The sequence below is a fragment of the Curcuma longa genome, chromosome 1, assembly GCF_044706935.1.
Source record: "Curcuma longa cultivar G26 ecotype Majalengka, Jawa Barat chromosome 1, ITB_CL_G26_1.1, whole genome shotgun sequence".
Classification (NCBI taxonomy): domain Eukaryota; kingdom Viridiplantae; phylum Streptophyta; class Magnoliopsida; order Zingiberales; family Zingiberaceae; genus Curcuma; species Curcuma longa.
In genome coordinates, this window is record NC_133861.1 from 9,389,752 (window position 1) to 9,404,534 (window position 14,783).

General features: G+C 35.4%; 2 protein-coding genes and 1 non-coding gene across 4 annotated transcripts; 1 reads left to right on the forward strand and 2 right to left on the reverse strand.

Annotated features, from left to right (window-relative positions):
* Positions 1-4,756, reverse strand: LOC141834768 (cysteine proteinase inhibitor-like). The gene is made up of 3 exons (XM_074722126.1): positions 4,509-4,756; positions 4,091-4,301; positions 1-231 (listed from the first exon to the last, which is right to left on the reverse strand). The coding sequence occupies exons 1-2, from the start codon at positions 4,740-4,742 to the stop codon at positions 4,113-4,115; spliced, it is 423 nt and encodes a 140-aa protein (XP_074578227.1). The 5' UTR covers positions 4,743-4,756; the 3' UTR covers positions 1-231; positions 4,091-4,112.
* A 1,507-nt stretch (positions 4,757-6,263) lies between these two features.
* On the reverse strand, positions 6,264-6,335 carry TRNAC-GCA (transfer RNA cysteine (anticodon GCA)). The gene has a single exon. It is a non-coding gene; the product is annotated as a tRNA-Cys (tRNA).
* Positions 6,336-8,961: 2,626 nt separating this feature from the next.
* Positions 8,962-13,177, forward strand: LOC141830645 (uncharacterized). Of its 2 annotated transcripts, XM_074718066.1 has the most exons (8): positions 8,962-9,794; positions 9,883-9,977; positions 10,057-10,160; positions 10,238-10,338; positions 10,438-10,538; positions 10,846-11,283; positions 11,389-11,520; positions 12,762-13,177. In XM_074718066.1, the coding sequence occupies exons 1-8, from the start codon at positions 9,531-9,533 to the stop codon at positions 12,919-12,921; spliced, it is 1,395 nt and encodes a 464-aa protein (XP_074574167.1). In that variant the 5' UTR covers positions 8,962-9,530; the 3' UTR covers positions 12,922-13,177. The 2 variants fall into 2 exon arrangements, with proteins under 2 accessions (XP_074574167.1, XP_074574157.1); XM_074718056.1 differs by having other exon boundaries at positions 10,238-10,538.
* Positions 13,178-14,783: the final 1,606 nt, after the last annotated feature.

Sequence of the window (14,783 nt, forward strand, 5' to 3'; positions counted from 1 at the left end):
TTTATTGACACAATATGAAGTCTTGGCGAAGTCTTCACTTTTCAATCACCTGTGGAAAAGCAATAGAACGCCCAAGACTAATAGAAGATAAACTTCTTAGTTAATTATATAAGTTGGGAGTTTGAGGTCCAAAGTACAGACAATATAGAGACATCAGTTTTCAAAGTATGCAATCACTCCATTTATTGACACACAATATAAAGTCTTGGCGAAGTCTTCGCTTTCAATCCCCTGTGGAAAAACAATAGAAATAAAGACGAACAGGTCATATAGAAAACAAACTATGGAAGAATAAAGACCAACAGGTCATATAGAAAACAAACTATGGAAGCAATATTGATTTGAAGCAAGACCTCAAAATTGTAAGTCAATTTAAACTTACTAGCTCAAAAGAGTGAAAAGAAACCAGTCTTCTTTGGAAACTTAACGCCCACAAACCTACTAAGTTAGGATGAAAGTTTATATGAACGATCAAAATTTGAACACGAACTTAATTTGAAGCAAAAAATCCTATTTAAATGATTGAGTTCAGAAGAACCCTATTTCTATGAGCAGTGGAAGGAATATGCCATGATTGACTGAGAAGAGGAGAGACCTTAAATGATTCTACTGAACAAAAATAAAATAAACTCAAATTGTAGTGCATTTTAGAATACTTGGTATAGTAGAATTGTGAGTCAGAGTGCAAAGCATTCTGGGTTAAAATTATAACTAAAACTTGATTGCTTAGGTAAAAGCTGATGGAGTCAGGAGCGAGCGAACATTGCCAATTTTTATATTTTTCTGAATTTTACCTTATAGGTAACTACATCACAAAGGTAACACATACAACTAGATACATCCACCACTGGGCCAACCTGATGTTTGAGCATTATGTATTGAGGGATGATACACAATGCAAATGGTAAATTGTAGTTTGACCAATGACCCATAATGATATTAATTGAGATCTTAAAATTTGGTCCTAATAGTCACACATCGTATAGATACATTTGTGACAATGAGATAAAGCTTTTGTAAGTAATTGTTCATCAATTTATATTTTGCTTAAATTCATTTGTAATCCTTAACATTTAAATTACCATATTATTGAAATTCTAAATATATTTAGTAAAAGAATTTAAGACAATTTATGCTACATCCTCATAGGAGGATAAAAAAGATTCAAAAACAAAAGTCAACGAGGAAGCCTTTTTGCGCTTAACAGAAACACTTTTCAACTACATGCAAGCAACAAGCACCAATTGACAAAATCTAGAAAAATTAAACTATTCGAGGATTCCAAAAACAAAATCTGACATACTGAAGCAAAATTGTACAAGTTCTCCAACAAGCAAAAAATCATGGTTGAAGGATAAGCCAAAGAATCTGCATGTTTAAAATCAATTCCAATATGACTTTTAAGAAAAACATGCAGCACAAATATGACCCGTAACAATGATGCAATTGTAAGTCTATGAAACAATAGTTAGACAAACACATCCAATAAATGCTCATCAAAATAGATGGAAATTAATTCAACTCATCTGGTAATGCCTTCCTCTACAACTGTATTTCTTCGATTACAATCTACTCTAGCTACACATCAATTTGGATTATCAATATTTATGGGTTAGATAAGAAAAAACAGGGAAAAGCTAAGAATTGTGTCTTGCAACCATGAACCAAACCAGACTAAGCCTACGTATTCATTACAGTTTGATTTGGATCAAAGTCCACACCAGCCGACCAAACTTGAAGAATAAAGTGAGAGGCTCAAGCAATGTTTTGGTACCACAACACGTGACGACCAAATTAGGCTGTGGTGAAGGAGCCATTTAAGTCACATCGTAATTTGGGAATGATAAATGTCTCAATGTGTTGATTAAATCATGTTTAAGTTTAATTTCACGTCGTAGTTTTCTATTTTACGTGGTGTGGAGCTGTGATATGAGTTATGTTCGCATTAAAATTGCATTAAGACAAATTCATTTCAAATCTATTCTAATTTCAAGTTTTCTTTCAGGTTCCAAGAACGAGGATTTCCGAGGATTTCTGCCACCCCTTGGTCCATTACACTAATGTAAATTTTGAATTTTTTGGATGAATGGATGATTTTCTTTTCCTCTCATGTGAGCAACATTGGTTGATTAACATGCATTGTTATATGTTACTATTTTAGGATATATATGTAATGCTTAGATTGATATGAAAAATAACTGATGGAGTGTTTAGGATGATAAATTTAATTATATAAGTTTTAATCATTTTCATTGATATAAATATTTTAATACAAACCACATATGCCCCCACCTGCATTTCTGCACTGCTTGTCCATTATGCAGTGGATTAACCACATACTGCCCGTGTATGCTTTTTAAAGCCTAGCAACTTATCTATTGTGGTGGTTTGTAGCCTATGTATGAGAGGTGTGAAATTGTCGTTGTTCTGAGTTCTGACTAAGGAAAGTTTTCTTTTCCAATATCAGGTTGCAAGCATCCCTTCCTATCACCCCTTGCATTTGTTATCTAGTTCAAAGTGTTCTTAAGTTCATCATTCATCATAGTTGCCTTTTCTTTTTAGCAGTTTTAGTTGAATACCTAACATCCATTCTCAATTTAATTATGTTCTATTTCCATGAAATTTGCATACTTCCCTTTCCTGACTACATCACAAATACTTTTTCTTTTTACAACTTGTAGGTCTAATATCCAATCTATTGTCCTCATTCAACCGAGCTTTATGCAAAGTTACATATCATGCCGATATATTTCTCCACTAATTGTAACTAAACGTTCATCTACAAACTTGTACTCGATTTGAGAAGTGTTTATTCATGTTTAAGACAGTAAATGAACAATTAGAACATCTTTTTCAGCTGCATTAGCAAGAAGGACAAAAAGCTCAACACTCCAAGGGCATGTCTACTTGAGTAGAGTAAGAGAAACAAGAAGAAATAGTTCTGAGAAAGGGAGGAGAGAAAAGAAGGAAGAAGAGAGGAGTTGTCTTTGTGTCTAGTTGAATATAGAAGAACAAATTACAAAACTAGCCTTTGATTCTATAATTTCTAAGATATACAGAGCTAAATTAGTCCTTTTATCAGTTTTGCTCTCTTCTATCCAGTTTTGAATGGGAAAAAAAGTGGGGAAAGCACTACAAATTGCTTCACTTCCCCTTGCTTTTCCATCTAACCATGTTGACAAAGAGGAATTTGACTGCACCCCCAAGCAACCAATTTTTAAAATAATGGTTTGGTAACAATGCTTATGCACTATTGGCAAACATTTCTCGTCAAAGCTAATAACAAAAATTATGAATAATGTTTTTGAACAAGACCAATGAGTCTTAAATAGATATTCAATCAAGTCTTGAATATATACTTGGATTTAAGTTTATTTATGTAAATAAGTATTTGATTTCTGCATCCATAATTGTCGTGCATATATAACTTTATATTCAATTAAACATATGTATTATAAAAATATAATATATTTTACGTTATGTAAAAGGTGGGGAGAAACTGATAAAGAGAGCTTAAGGTTTTGTTGGTGGATTTTAATCAAATATTAAACGTGTATACATCATTTGGAGATACAGTTTACATTTAGATAAACATTTATCATGTTTTCATGAATATGGTGATATTAATGCCTGTTACTCATATGATAGAAAAGTTAATTAACACTTTAAAATGTAAACTTATTGTTAAAAGTAGTAATTATGTGTTTTAATAGACTCTAAAATATCAAAACTTGATAAAGCTGAGATTTAGTTTAAAGCGAACTACCACGTTGAATCTAGTTAAGATAGGTAAAAAAGGTTGCTAAAGCCATTTTTTTAATTAAAAAAAAACTTCAACATTAATTTTTGATCTCAGATTGAAGCTAATAAGATTTATAAACAATCTCGAGGATGATTTTGCTGGTATCAACACAGTTCATTCATTACCAGCCCTATTTTCACACCACACACTACACATCTTAAGAAGTAGACAAATCGATGCCTACTCTATTTGCAAACAGTTTAGATGCCACAGCACAATACGACCTCACCTATAGAAAAAATAAAAATAAACTTTCAAGCAACTTGAGGTTCGGTAGCATCACATTACCTAGCTTATGGCAGGGGATGTCTTAGGATGAGCCTCCAGCGTGACTGAACTCCTGAAGCTCCTTGAAGTTGAGCCATGGCTTGACCCACACCTTGGCCTCGTATGTCTTCTTCTTTCCCGCATCAATGACCTCGACCGTCAAGTGGTGCAGAGTCCCAGCGACCACCTGCTCCCTCGCTTTGATCACCCTCGCAAACTCCAGTAAAGCGTTCTTCACCACCACAAACAAAACACTTAAGCACCAAGAAACGACAAGAAAAAAAAAACAACAACCGATCGAGGCGAGGAAGAGCGAATAAGAGCCAAAAATAAAAGATCAAGAACAATAATTTAACGAATGTAGCTTGGAAAAACAGGATGTGAAAAAAAAAAACTCAATCAAAGGAGCGTAGCGAGATAAGAGAGTAGAAAGAGATACCTCCTTCTTGTTGTGTTGATCGACGGCGAAGCGACCTAGTTGCTCGATCTCGAGGCCGTTGGCAGCCTCCCCCTCAACGTCTCTGATCCCTCCGAGGTTGGCCATGGAGTTCGGATCTGCTATCGCTATTACGCAGAGAAAGAAGGAGAAAATGAGGATCGTCTTCGCGGCGAAGGAAACCATCCCTTTCCTCTTTATTCGCTTGTTTCTGATCGCTAGTTTGGTCAATTCCATCCCGGCTTTTAAGAAAATTGCAGATCGCATCGATGCTGTTGGGTTGGGCCTCGTTGGATCATCGTGGATTTTTCTTTTCCGCCAAATATAAAATCATATATATATCTCTTCTAATTTGCAATCCTAATTTTTTACTTTTCTCGTGCAATATTCGCTAATCAATAATATTATAAATCATATTCGCTAATCAATTATTCGACCAACCAACCAACCATCTTAGGGTCTTAAAAATATTATAAATTAATTATAAGTTCAAAAAAATAATTTTAATTTTTTAAATCTTACGTAATATAATTATCCAAACATACTTAGGACTTAAATTTTTTTAAAGCCATTTTAAATCATAAGTTGTAAAACAAAATAAGTTTAAAATTTTACAATCTAGTAATGTTGATAGATGGTGAGTCAATAATACAATCTATTTTCTTTCATAATTTACATCCCTTTCATTTGATCGAGAATTTTTTATTAATTATTATACTTCATCTAATATATATATTTTCTTATATAATATGTTGAACCTCAACGAGTGTTGTGAACTCTAAGGACTTTTAATTTATTTTGCTTGGCAAATGATGTGTTATTTTCATTTTATTTTTAATATCTTTTTATTATTTAATTAATTAATTTGACAGCGTATATTAGTTTTTCCTCTCTTCATTATGAATTAAGTAAATTGTTTCTTAATTACTCTTTGTTGTGAAGTATTCATATCATTCATTCATTCATATATTTATATGTTTATATTTCGTAAATTCGATTTAAAGTATTTAAAGTGATTATTTTTAAAATAACAATAATTTATATGTTTTAATATTTTAAAATATTTTATTAGATATAATTAGTAAAAATAACTCTTACATGTTTGTCTAGCTCCAAAAAAAAAGAAAATAAAGAGAGAGAAAATATTAATTCAAATCTTATGATATTATTTGAGAAGACTCATTTTTAAAAATTTGCCGAAAGCCTAGAAAAAGGTAGGATGGATGAGTCAACTAGACTAAATTGAAATCTCTAAGTCAAATTAACCAAATCTACTTAACTAATTAGCTCAATAGATCATATTAAATGCACGAGACAAATTGCACTATTCAAATAAATAAAGCTAATTAAATAAGTTGAATTTATTAAAAATTAGAGGAATTAAATGGATTATAAAGTAAACCCTTCTTTCAGTTGGAGTGACCATGAGATGGGACCAAACGAAGAGAAAAACTAAGAAAAATATGAACTACGAGCATCTAAAAATATCAAAGAATTTATGTTAATGGAAAAGAAGTTCAAAGTGACTATCTTATATATGAAAGAACAAAAATATACTAACTTAATATCTTAAACCGTTAGATATTCTTTTATAATTATCTATATTAAGAATGGATCCCAAAAAATGTCGTGACTTTTAAAGATTTATCGACGTCTTTTTATGCAATAGTTGCAATGTGTGTGATCGAATAAACTTTAAGAACACCTAAGTGATCTGCATAGCTAAACCAACAAAAGAAATTAAAAACTATTTTAAAAAGGGCCCAACCGGGTTCAAACCGGTGACCTATTGATCTGCAGTCAATTGCTCTACCACTGAGCTATGGACCCTTTGATAAATTGCACTATTTAATTAATATATTTTCTAACGTATGAGTTGAGCCTCACTCCGATTTTTATTAATAGGTTTTAGTTGAAATCAACTTATCTTTTACCGTCAACAAATAGCATAGGGTGAATTTAATGCACAACATAAAAAAGAAAAAGAGTAGTGTTTACCGACTTTGAATCTATAAGCATATTTGTTTGAAAGTCACAGAATAATTAGAGAAGTCATTTTGCCTTAATATATTAACATGACATCTAACTTTTTGGATGAATGATTACGTTATATTTTATACTGGAGAAAATGTTCGAAGGCGTCCTTGAAATTCTTCTTTTTTTTACGGCTATCATGCTTTTTAATTACCTGCTCTATATCCATAGAAATACCATAAATATTGCTCTAAGGCTTGCTCAAATACTTTCAGCACAGAAGCTGACACAATGAGATTTAGGAGTTGCAACTTATGGGTCATGAATGAGTGAGTTAGGGGATTTTATAAGTGTCAGTGAATATTAAAGTTTATATTATGAATTAGTAGATTAATGGTTGTACCGTTTATACTTGAGATTATCTACGGATGAGTCACCGGCGGGTTGATGATGATAAAGTAACGCAAGATCCGTAAACGGTGGAACTCCTATCAAATTGCAAAAAGAAGGAGCTAGGGTGATAATGAAAGACTATGAGGTGTCTTGCTTAATCACTCTGACGCTCAAGTCAAGTCACAAATTAATCGAAGATAGAGAAGAAGAACCAGAAATATTAAAGAAGGAGAGTGTTGATTGTGTGTACACGTATCTACGTCCGCAAGAAGCAGGTCATTATATGAAATCATTGGGAGGAGATGCCCCATCGTTGATAAAGAGAATATCCTATCATCGCGGTAGTTAAGGGTTTTATCGTTCATATTTGGTATGGTCCAGGATCTCATTACGTTAAACATGTTGTACTGATAAGGTAAGTGAACTATCATCAAATATTATATCATTGTACGTATCCTTCTGGCTGTCGATCTAGGCAAAAACATGGATTCGAAGAGACTAAGCTGACTAAGGGGTCGACTTCTAGCTAAGAGATCTTGGATTCATTTTGGAGCAAAGCCAGTAGAAGCACCGAGTGAGGACGCTGAGTGGGTCATAGAGTTGGTTGATCAAGGAGCCGAGCCGCAACTCGGCCACTGGACTAGAGTGGGAAGCTCAGATGGTCTAGGAGTTGGGCATAAGCTTGGTCATAAAGTTGAGGAAGTCGGTCGGAGCTAGAGTCGGAGATCAACCACTGAGCTAAAGGGGAGAGCTCAGGCGGTTGACCAGGGAGCTGAGTCGGATATCAACCACTGAGTTAGAGGGGAGAGCTCGAACGGTTGATCAAGGAGGTCTAGGGCATCAAGCCAAGCTAGATGATCATCGATGTACTAGTTGTGAGGTTGGGTACGTATCGAACTGAGCCAGTCATTCACGAGATCAGACCTTGCACATATTGTGTCGCTGTCAATTACATTAGATCTTGACTTTCTTCAATTAGATGTATAACTCATAATATGTACTATGAAGTTAATTGTTAACGGATGAAAAATTTATCGATCAACATTTATATCGTGAAGTTAATGATTAGTAGACGAGGAATCAATGGGCTAATATTTATATTGGCCGGGCCGCACCCAGCCACAGCCCGTAAAGGACCGAGTCCGTGGCGCGGATTGCGGTTAATTCGACGGCTCGCAAACCCATACACCCGTTTAGTCAACTACTTCCAGAAGGTCTCCGCATACAATAACAGCTCATTAAAGCCGAAATTACGAGAGAACATATGGCAGCTCAACTGCCCCTTAATTAATGAGACATTATCTGATTAAGAAAAGTCAGATACGACGACCTTCATTACGCTCGGTAGATCACCGCCGTACGTCCTCTTCATCGACTCTCGGCTTCTGCCCGTCCAATCCCAGCGGCCAAATTTATGAAATGCAGCAGTATTTATAAACTTTTATTTTTTTAATACTAGTCACTTTATGTTTAATCCATCACACCCGTTCAATGACTGACCTAAATTTTCTACACCAGCACGTGAAGGTGAGCTTTAAATTGACAATTTTGACAGAACACATAACATAAAGCTAGATCCTCTTAATGATAAATAAAAAAATTGCTGGAAAAAAAATATTTCCCCCACTGCATCAACTAACTTGCATTTATTAGTCACACTAGAATCACTCGTTAAAGAAAAATATCACGATTATGAGGAATCAAATATTAATGGTTTGAATCATAATTATGAGGAACCATTTGCGTTTCTAGAATTGTCTGATGAGCGAATCGGAAGAGGCCCGTCCACGTCTCCAAAAATTAATGGATAAGAATCTGGACACCCAGATCATCAAAAAAACAAAGAAACAAAAAATCACAAGCTTGCAGAAGAATGATCCTATCCTGACGCTTTCGTGCAAGAGAGCTAGCAATTAAGGAAGTAGAGGGAGGCAAAGAACGCAATTGAAGGGGAGAGATAAAAATGGACTGGTGAAGAGTTGACATTTGTGGCACAAATCGCATGTTTTTCCCACCTTCCCACCTGCCAATGTCTGTGCTCTATAAATAGAATAACAACTCATTTTCTCTGCCGTCCCTGTCGGAAGGAGCACAATTTGTGATTTGAAGCGGAGGAGGAGAAAGCAGAGGAAGGAGGAGATGGTGCTTCATCGTGTCCTCTGTTCGTCTTCGTCCAATCCATTCATTCGCTCTATAAATAGAATATAACGACTCGTCCTCCCTCCCTTCCCCGTCAAAAGGAGCACAATTTGTGATTTGGAACAGAGGAGGAGGAAAGAGAGGAAGGAGGAGGAGGAGGAGGAGGAGGAGCTTCATCCTTTCCTCTTCTTCTAATCCACTCATTCCAGCAATTCCTTGCTGGAAGAGGAGGGGAAGGTGCCTCTTGTTTTCTTTTTTGATCTTCAAACCATACATTACGGAATCCTAGTCGACATAAAGGTGGTGCCTTTTTCTCCTCCCATTTTGTTTTCTGCAATTCTTCAAAGTTATCTTCCTTTTTCCCCTTCATCTTTCATTTTCACAACTCAATTGTTAACAAGTGGAGGACAAAGAGGCGTTTTTCTTCCTCCAACTCTCTTTTCCTCCACCATTCAATCCTCTCGAACGCTCCTTTTGCGCTTGTGGAGACATCTTGTTGGGTTTGCTGGAGGAGGAGAAATGGCAAGGATCTCGATCGGGTTCCTCGGTCTCACCGAGCTCTTTATCAGCACAGCAGTGCATATGCTCTTCGGTTTCTACATTTTCAGCACCGCGGTGGCATCAGATGTCTGTCAGGTCCTAACTGATTGCCTGCGGCCCAATATCTTCAACCTGGGAGCCAGAGAGGAGGGAGGGAATGATAGCAAGGAGAAAATGGTGGTATTGGAGGGCTCTCCGCCCCCAATTGTGCTTGTTCATGGCATTTTTGGGTTTGGCAAAGGGGTACAGCAATGCCATTCCTCGACATTCTTTGCTTTTAGAGAATTGCCTCAATCTTAAGTTGGATCTTGAGATGCTGCTATTGTTGCAGAGACTCGGAGGTTTGTCCTACTTTGCTGGGGCAGAGAAGAAGGATGAACGAGTTCTTGTCCCTGATTTGGGATCCCTAAGCAGCATCCACGATAGGTGAACTTTCTCAAATTCTTTTGTTTGATTAAGCAAAGGACATGAACATTGAAGGTTGGAAAAAATTGAAACTTTTTAGGGCAAGGGAATTGTTCTATTACCTGAAAGGAGGGAAGGTGGATTATGGAGAGGAACACAGTAGGAAATTTGGCCATTCACAGTTTGGAAGAACATATGAACGAGGTGAGATTTTCGAATGCCTTCTGTCAGTTAGGGTTCCCCCGCATTTCTCATAAATTATTGCTGTGATTGGGGTGCAGGCCATTACCCTTCATGGGGTGAGCACCATCCTGTCCATTTTGTTGGCCACTCTGCTGGCGTGCAGGTCGTCAGGGTGTTGCAGCAGATGCTTGCAGATAAGGTGTTCGATTTATTGCATCTAAGGAATTCATTACTTATTTTTGCCAGTTTCTTGATCGATAACCCAAACCTTCATGAACTACACATGGGTTATCAACAGGCTTTCAATGGCTTTGACACCTCTGAGGACTGGGTTTTGAGCATCACCTCCCTCTCTGGAGCCCTCAACGGAACCACTAGGACATATTATGATGGCATGCAGTGAGTAACTTGTCTATTTTAGATCATGATCTTAGCTTGTTGGATTATTCTCTCTTGGTACTTGTTTATTATTAGTGATCAATTCGAATGCACATTTAGTTCTCTGCTAGAATGTTTCTGGACATGCACTCCAAAAAGATGAACAAACTTTAAAGCGGTGTCATTGAAAATAATTTTGAAGATAAATGCATGAATAATAATTATATATCTGTGTCTTGTCATAGTGACTATATTATCTATGTAACAAGATCTTGAAATTTATGCTGACTCTATTGTCATTGATACACGTTTGATGAATTTGATTCAGGCCTGAAGATGGAAGATCGATGAAATCGATATGTCTGCTTCAGCTCTGTCGCCTAGGAGTCATAGTCTATGACTGGCTGGACATTACATGGCTGAAGAACTACTACAACTTTGGGTTTGATCATTTTCAGATGGCATGGAGAAATTCTGGCATTACTGGTTTGGTTGATCTCATACTGGGAAACTCAGGACCTTTTGCTTCTGGAGACTGGATCCTCCCAGACCTTACAATTCAAGGCTCAATCAATCTCAATTCTGGTCTCCAGACCTTCCCCAACACCTTCTATTTCAGCTATGCGACTAGGAGGACGCGAAAAATCCTTGGCTTCACTGTTCCTTCTAGCATCTGGGGCATCCACCCTATGCTCTTTATTAGAGTCTTGCAGATGTGCCAATGGAGGTTCCCGGCCGGCGCACCCCCACCCTATAAAGGGTACAGGTCAGTAGGACTTGGTATAATGCAGATCATATTGAGACATGGCCGTTGAATTTTTTTCACCGTTTGGTGCTAATCTGACACCAAGTTGAATACATTGTCGTACAGGGATGAAGACTGGGAACACAATGATGGAGCTCTAAACACAATATCAATGACCCACCCTCGTCTGCCGGTGGAACATCCAAGCTTTTATGTTGTGGATGACTCGGAGTGCCATCCTTTGCAACCAGGAATCTGGTCAGTCTTGCTCACCCTCAATAGCTATTCGTTGACACGGATAATTATTACAATGCTACTTATCTGCAAATATCATAGGCAAAGTATCCTTTTTATTGGAATCATTATAAAGGAGCTTCTTTTTTATTTATCATCGAAACAACATCCTATCCTGTTTCAACCTATTTTTGTTTTTGATAATTCTTTTATTTTTTAAATATTGTAGTAGTTACGAAATCATAGCGGTTACATAGTCATATCAGTTATGAGATTTGTAGCAGCTACGATCTCATGGTTACTACCATTACATAATTATAGTAGTTACCATCCCGTAGTTATTATGACTGTGTAGCTATGATCTTGTAGTTGCTACAACATAATATTGATCAATGTTGATTAGAGATGAAGTGATTATGTTATACTAATTATAATTTGTAGTTGTTATAATATAATATTGACTAAAAATGAAGTATATAACTATAAACTGTAGTTGCGTTATTAGTGTTGATGAGAATTCAAGTGTTTATATTGTAGTAGTTACGAATCATAGTTGTTACAATAACGCCGAATGAGGGTATTTTTAAACATAAAAATAGATTGAAGTGGGATGGGAAACTGTTTTGATGATAAATGAAAAAAGAGTGCCTCTTGATGATTCCAATAAAAAGGACACCCTTTTGCATCTAAGAAATTCACTCTATTGCTGTGGTGAACAATTCCTTTAAATTTCAGCTCTTAGCATAGTCCTGTCCAACTTCCCTACTTTGCCTCATTTAAATGTGTCTCCATTTCAAACACATTCCCTGTGGAACCTATAAGTTATCTATTCGTTGTGGAGAATTTTTCTGTCATCTTTCCTTGTTCCAACATGAAAATTTTGCGGAAAGATTCATTTCAACCTACTAGCCGACATCCATTTGCATTTTGATAAAACATGCTGGATCCACTTTAGGGCATGGTCAATCATTGATAATTCTTTGTCTCACAAAGAGCTTGAACTTCCTTTTGGTCAAACAAGAAGATTCATGTTTTTTCTGTAATTGAAAATTTTCTTGTGTGTATCTCAGTAAATGTGCAGGTAGAAATGATGTGGTTATTACAACAATCAATTACACATGCCCATGCTGCTCATATTCCCTTCCTGCTATTACTGACTTTTCTCTCAAGAGTTACTTGCTTAATCATACACGTCATTATATCCTCATTTCATTTCTTAAATTTGCTTATTGTGAATGCTAAGTAATCCTCCATTGTTGTAACAGGTACTATAAGATCATCGAGGCTGATCACATCTTGTTCATAGTAAATAGGGAGAGAGCAGGAGTGCAGTTTGATGTTCTGTACGATGGCATATTTCAGAGGTGCAGAAAGCATGTATTCAGAAGCAGCAAAACACTAATACCCAACGAGAGCAGTCAATGACACCATCATTCTCTTCTTCATTAGATATGGCTAGGGAACAGATAAGGAATATGCATCAAGTTTATCCTACACATCCTTTTACAAGCATGCTTCCTCGAATGCACGCCTTAGTCCACCACAATGTTGTGACAATGCTCACTCACAATTGACTTGAAATTATTCAAACCTGAAGCTTCTAGGTTTTACAGGGCATACTCGTACTGATTTTTAGCTTTGCTTGTTTGTACATATGCATTTCGTGAATGGAAAAAATAAAAAAAAAAAAAAATCAGGTTTTAGCGTAAATTGTGTGCTTTTATATTCGGCCTTCTTCAACACTGTCCAGCAGCAGTTCTAGTAAAAAGTTCATAGTAAATATTCTGAGTTTTCAGCATACTGTCTAAACTTAACGACTCCAATATAACAACTACACTTCAAATTTCCAGCTCAACACTCCCTTATTGATGAATATATGGAGTTGCTTACTTATTACATTTAAAAAAAATAAGTAAATAAAAAATTAATGTCTATGAATTTTCGAGTGATTAAAAGTTGATCTCATTTACCAGACAAAATATTTTAGACTTTCGCCCTTAAAAACAGATTCTCTTTTTGTTATTCAAAACAACTAAAGTTGAAGATCTCTTCTCCTTTTCTTGTTCCTAAAAAGTTCTAATGTTTTGAAAGTTCATCAACAGAATACCTTTATTTTAAGATGAAAGTCATCTAAACTGTAAGCTCTTACGTTTGTATTGTGATGGGCTCTATGTTGGGAAGATATGTCCTCTCGGGACATAATTGAGTTGGTTACGATGGAACAGAGTTGTTGAAATGAGTACGGATCGAATCTATGTCTTCCTCCATTGTGGCCAACTATAATTTATCGATTTATCTCTTTATAGATGATCGTGAGATCGACCGTATGAAACCGCTGGATGGCAGATTCTAATATTTGTTGAAGTATTAACTAATTTACTTGGATAAAAGTTAAAATGATATTTTTTATTGAGTTCGTAAAGGCCATCTTTTTTATTTATTATCAAAATAACAATCTATTCCATTCCGTCTCCATTTATTTTTATTTTCGATAATATTGAAATAGCTATGAGATTATCAAAATAATTTTATAGCTGTTATAATATATAAACTCCTGTTGATCAAAAATAAATTATTTATATTATAATAATTATAATTCATAATTATAAATTAGTATTAATTATAATTAAAATATGTGTATTATAGTAGGTATGATAAATAAATAAAGAACACTAATTGTCCTCTCAAAAAGGGCATTCATTTGATTTGCCGAATTACCAAGTGAATCAAGATCTTGGAAGTTGATTTTATGGTCAAACCCCACCTCCAAACAAATGAGGACTTGTTTTCAACTTGTCATACACATTATCCACGTACAAAAGTTATTTGGTACCTGCTTTCTGACGGCACCTGCGCATTACTGTGAGTTGACTAAAATGGCTCCGGTTGCAGTTTAAGTGATTTAAATTTTGAATCATAAAAGTTAATTAATTTTGATGAAGTCAATAATACAATAAATATTATACTTAATTACAAGGAGGCTAACTGCGACTCTGCAAGTATTATTGCAAACTCAGTAATATTAGAAATTTTTTTAATAATAAAGTATCTAACTATTCCAACTTATTAATCGCTAAGGTAATCAATTCGACTTCATGAAATTTTTTTATTAATCATCCAAGTAAATCGAAAAGTATGAACAATATGTCACTTCATAATTAATATTTTAAAATTTATGCTCAGCTCATTGATCACTAAGTAAATCGAGAAATATATGAACAATATATAAATTTGCAACCAGTATTGTAGAATTACATCCGGTCCTATAAAAATTTTTCATAATCATT

Coding starts and splice junctions, on each gene's coding strand:
- LOC141830645 (XM_074718056.1), top strand. CDS start 9,531: ATGGCAAGGATCTCGATCGGGTTCCTCGGTCTCACCGAGCTCTTTATC. Junction 9,978..10,056: donor CTAAGCAGCATCCACGATAG/GTGAACTTTCTC, acceptor GAAACTTTTTAG/GGCAAGGGAATTGTTCTATT. Junction 10,539..10,845: donor ACATATTATGATGGCATGCA/GTGAGTAACTTG, acceptor AATTTGATTCAG/GCCTGAAGATGGAAGATCGA.
- LOC141834768 (XM_074722126.1), bottom strand. CDS start 4,742: ATGGAATTGACCAAACTAGCGATCAGAAACAAGCGAATAAAGAGGAAA. Junction 4,302..4,508: donor ATCAACACAACAAGAAGGAG/GTATCTCTTTCT, acceptor GTGGTGGTGAAG/AACGCTTTACTGGAGTTTGC.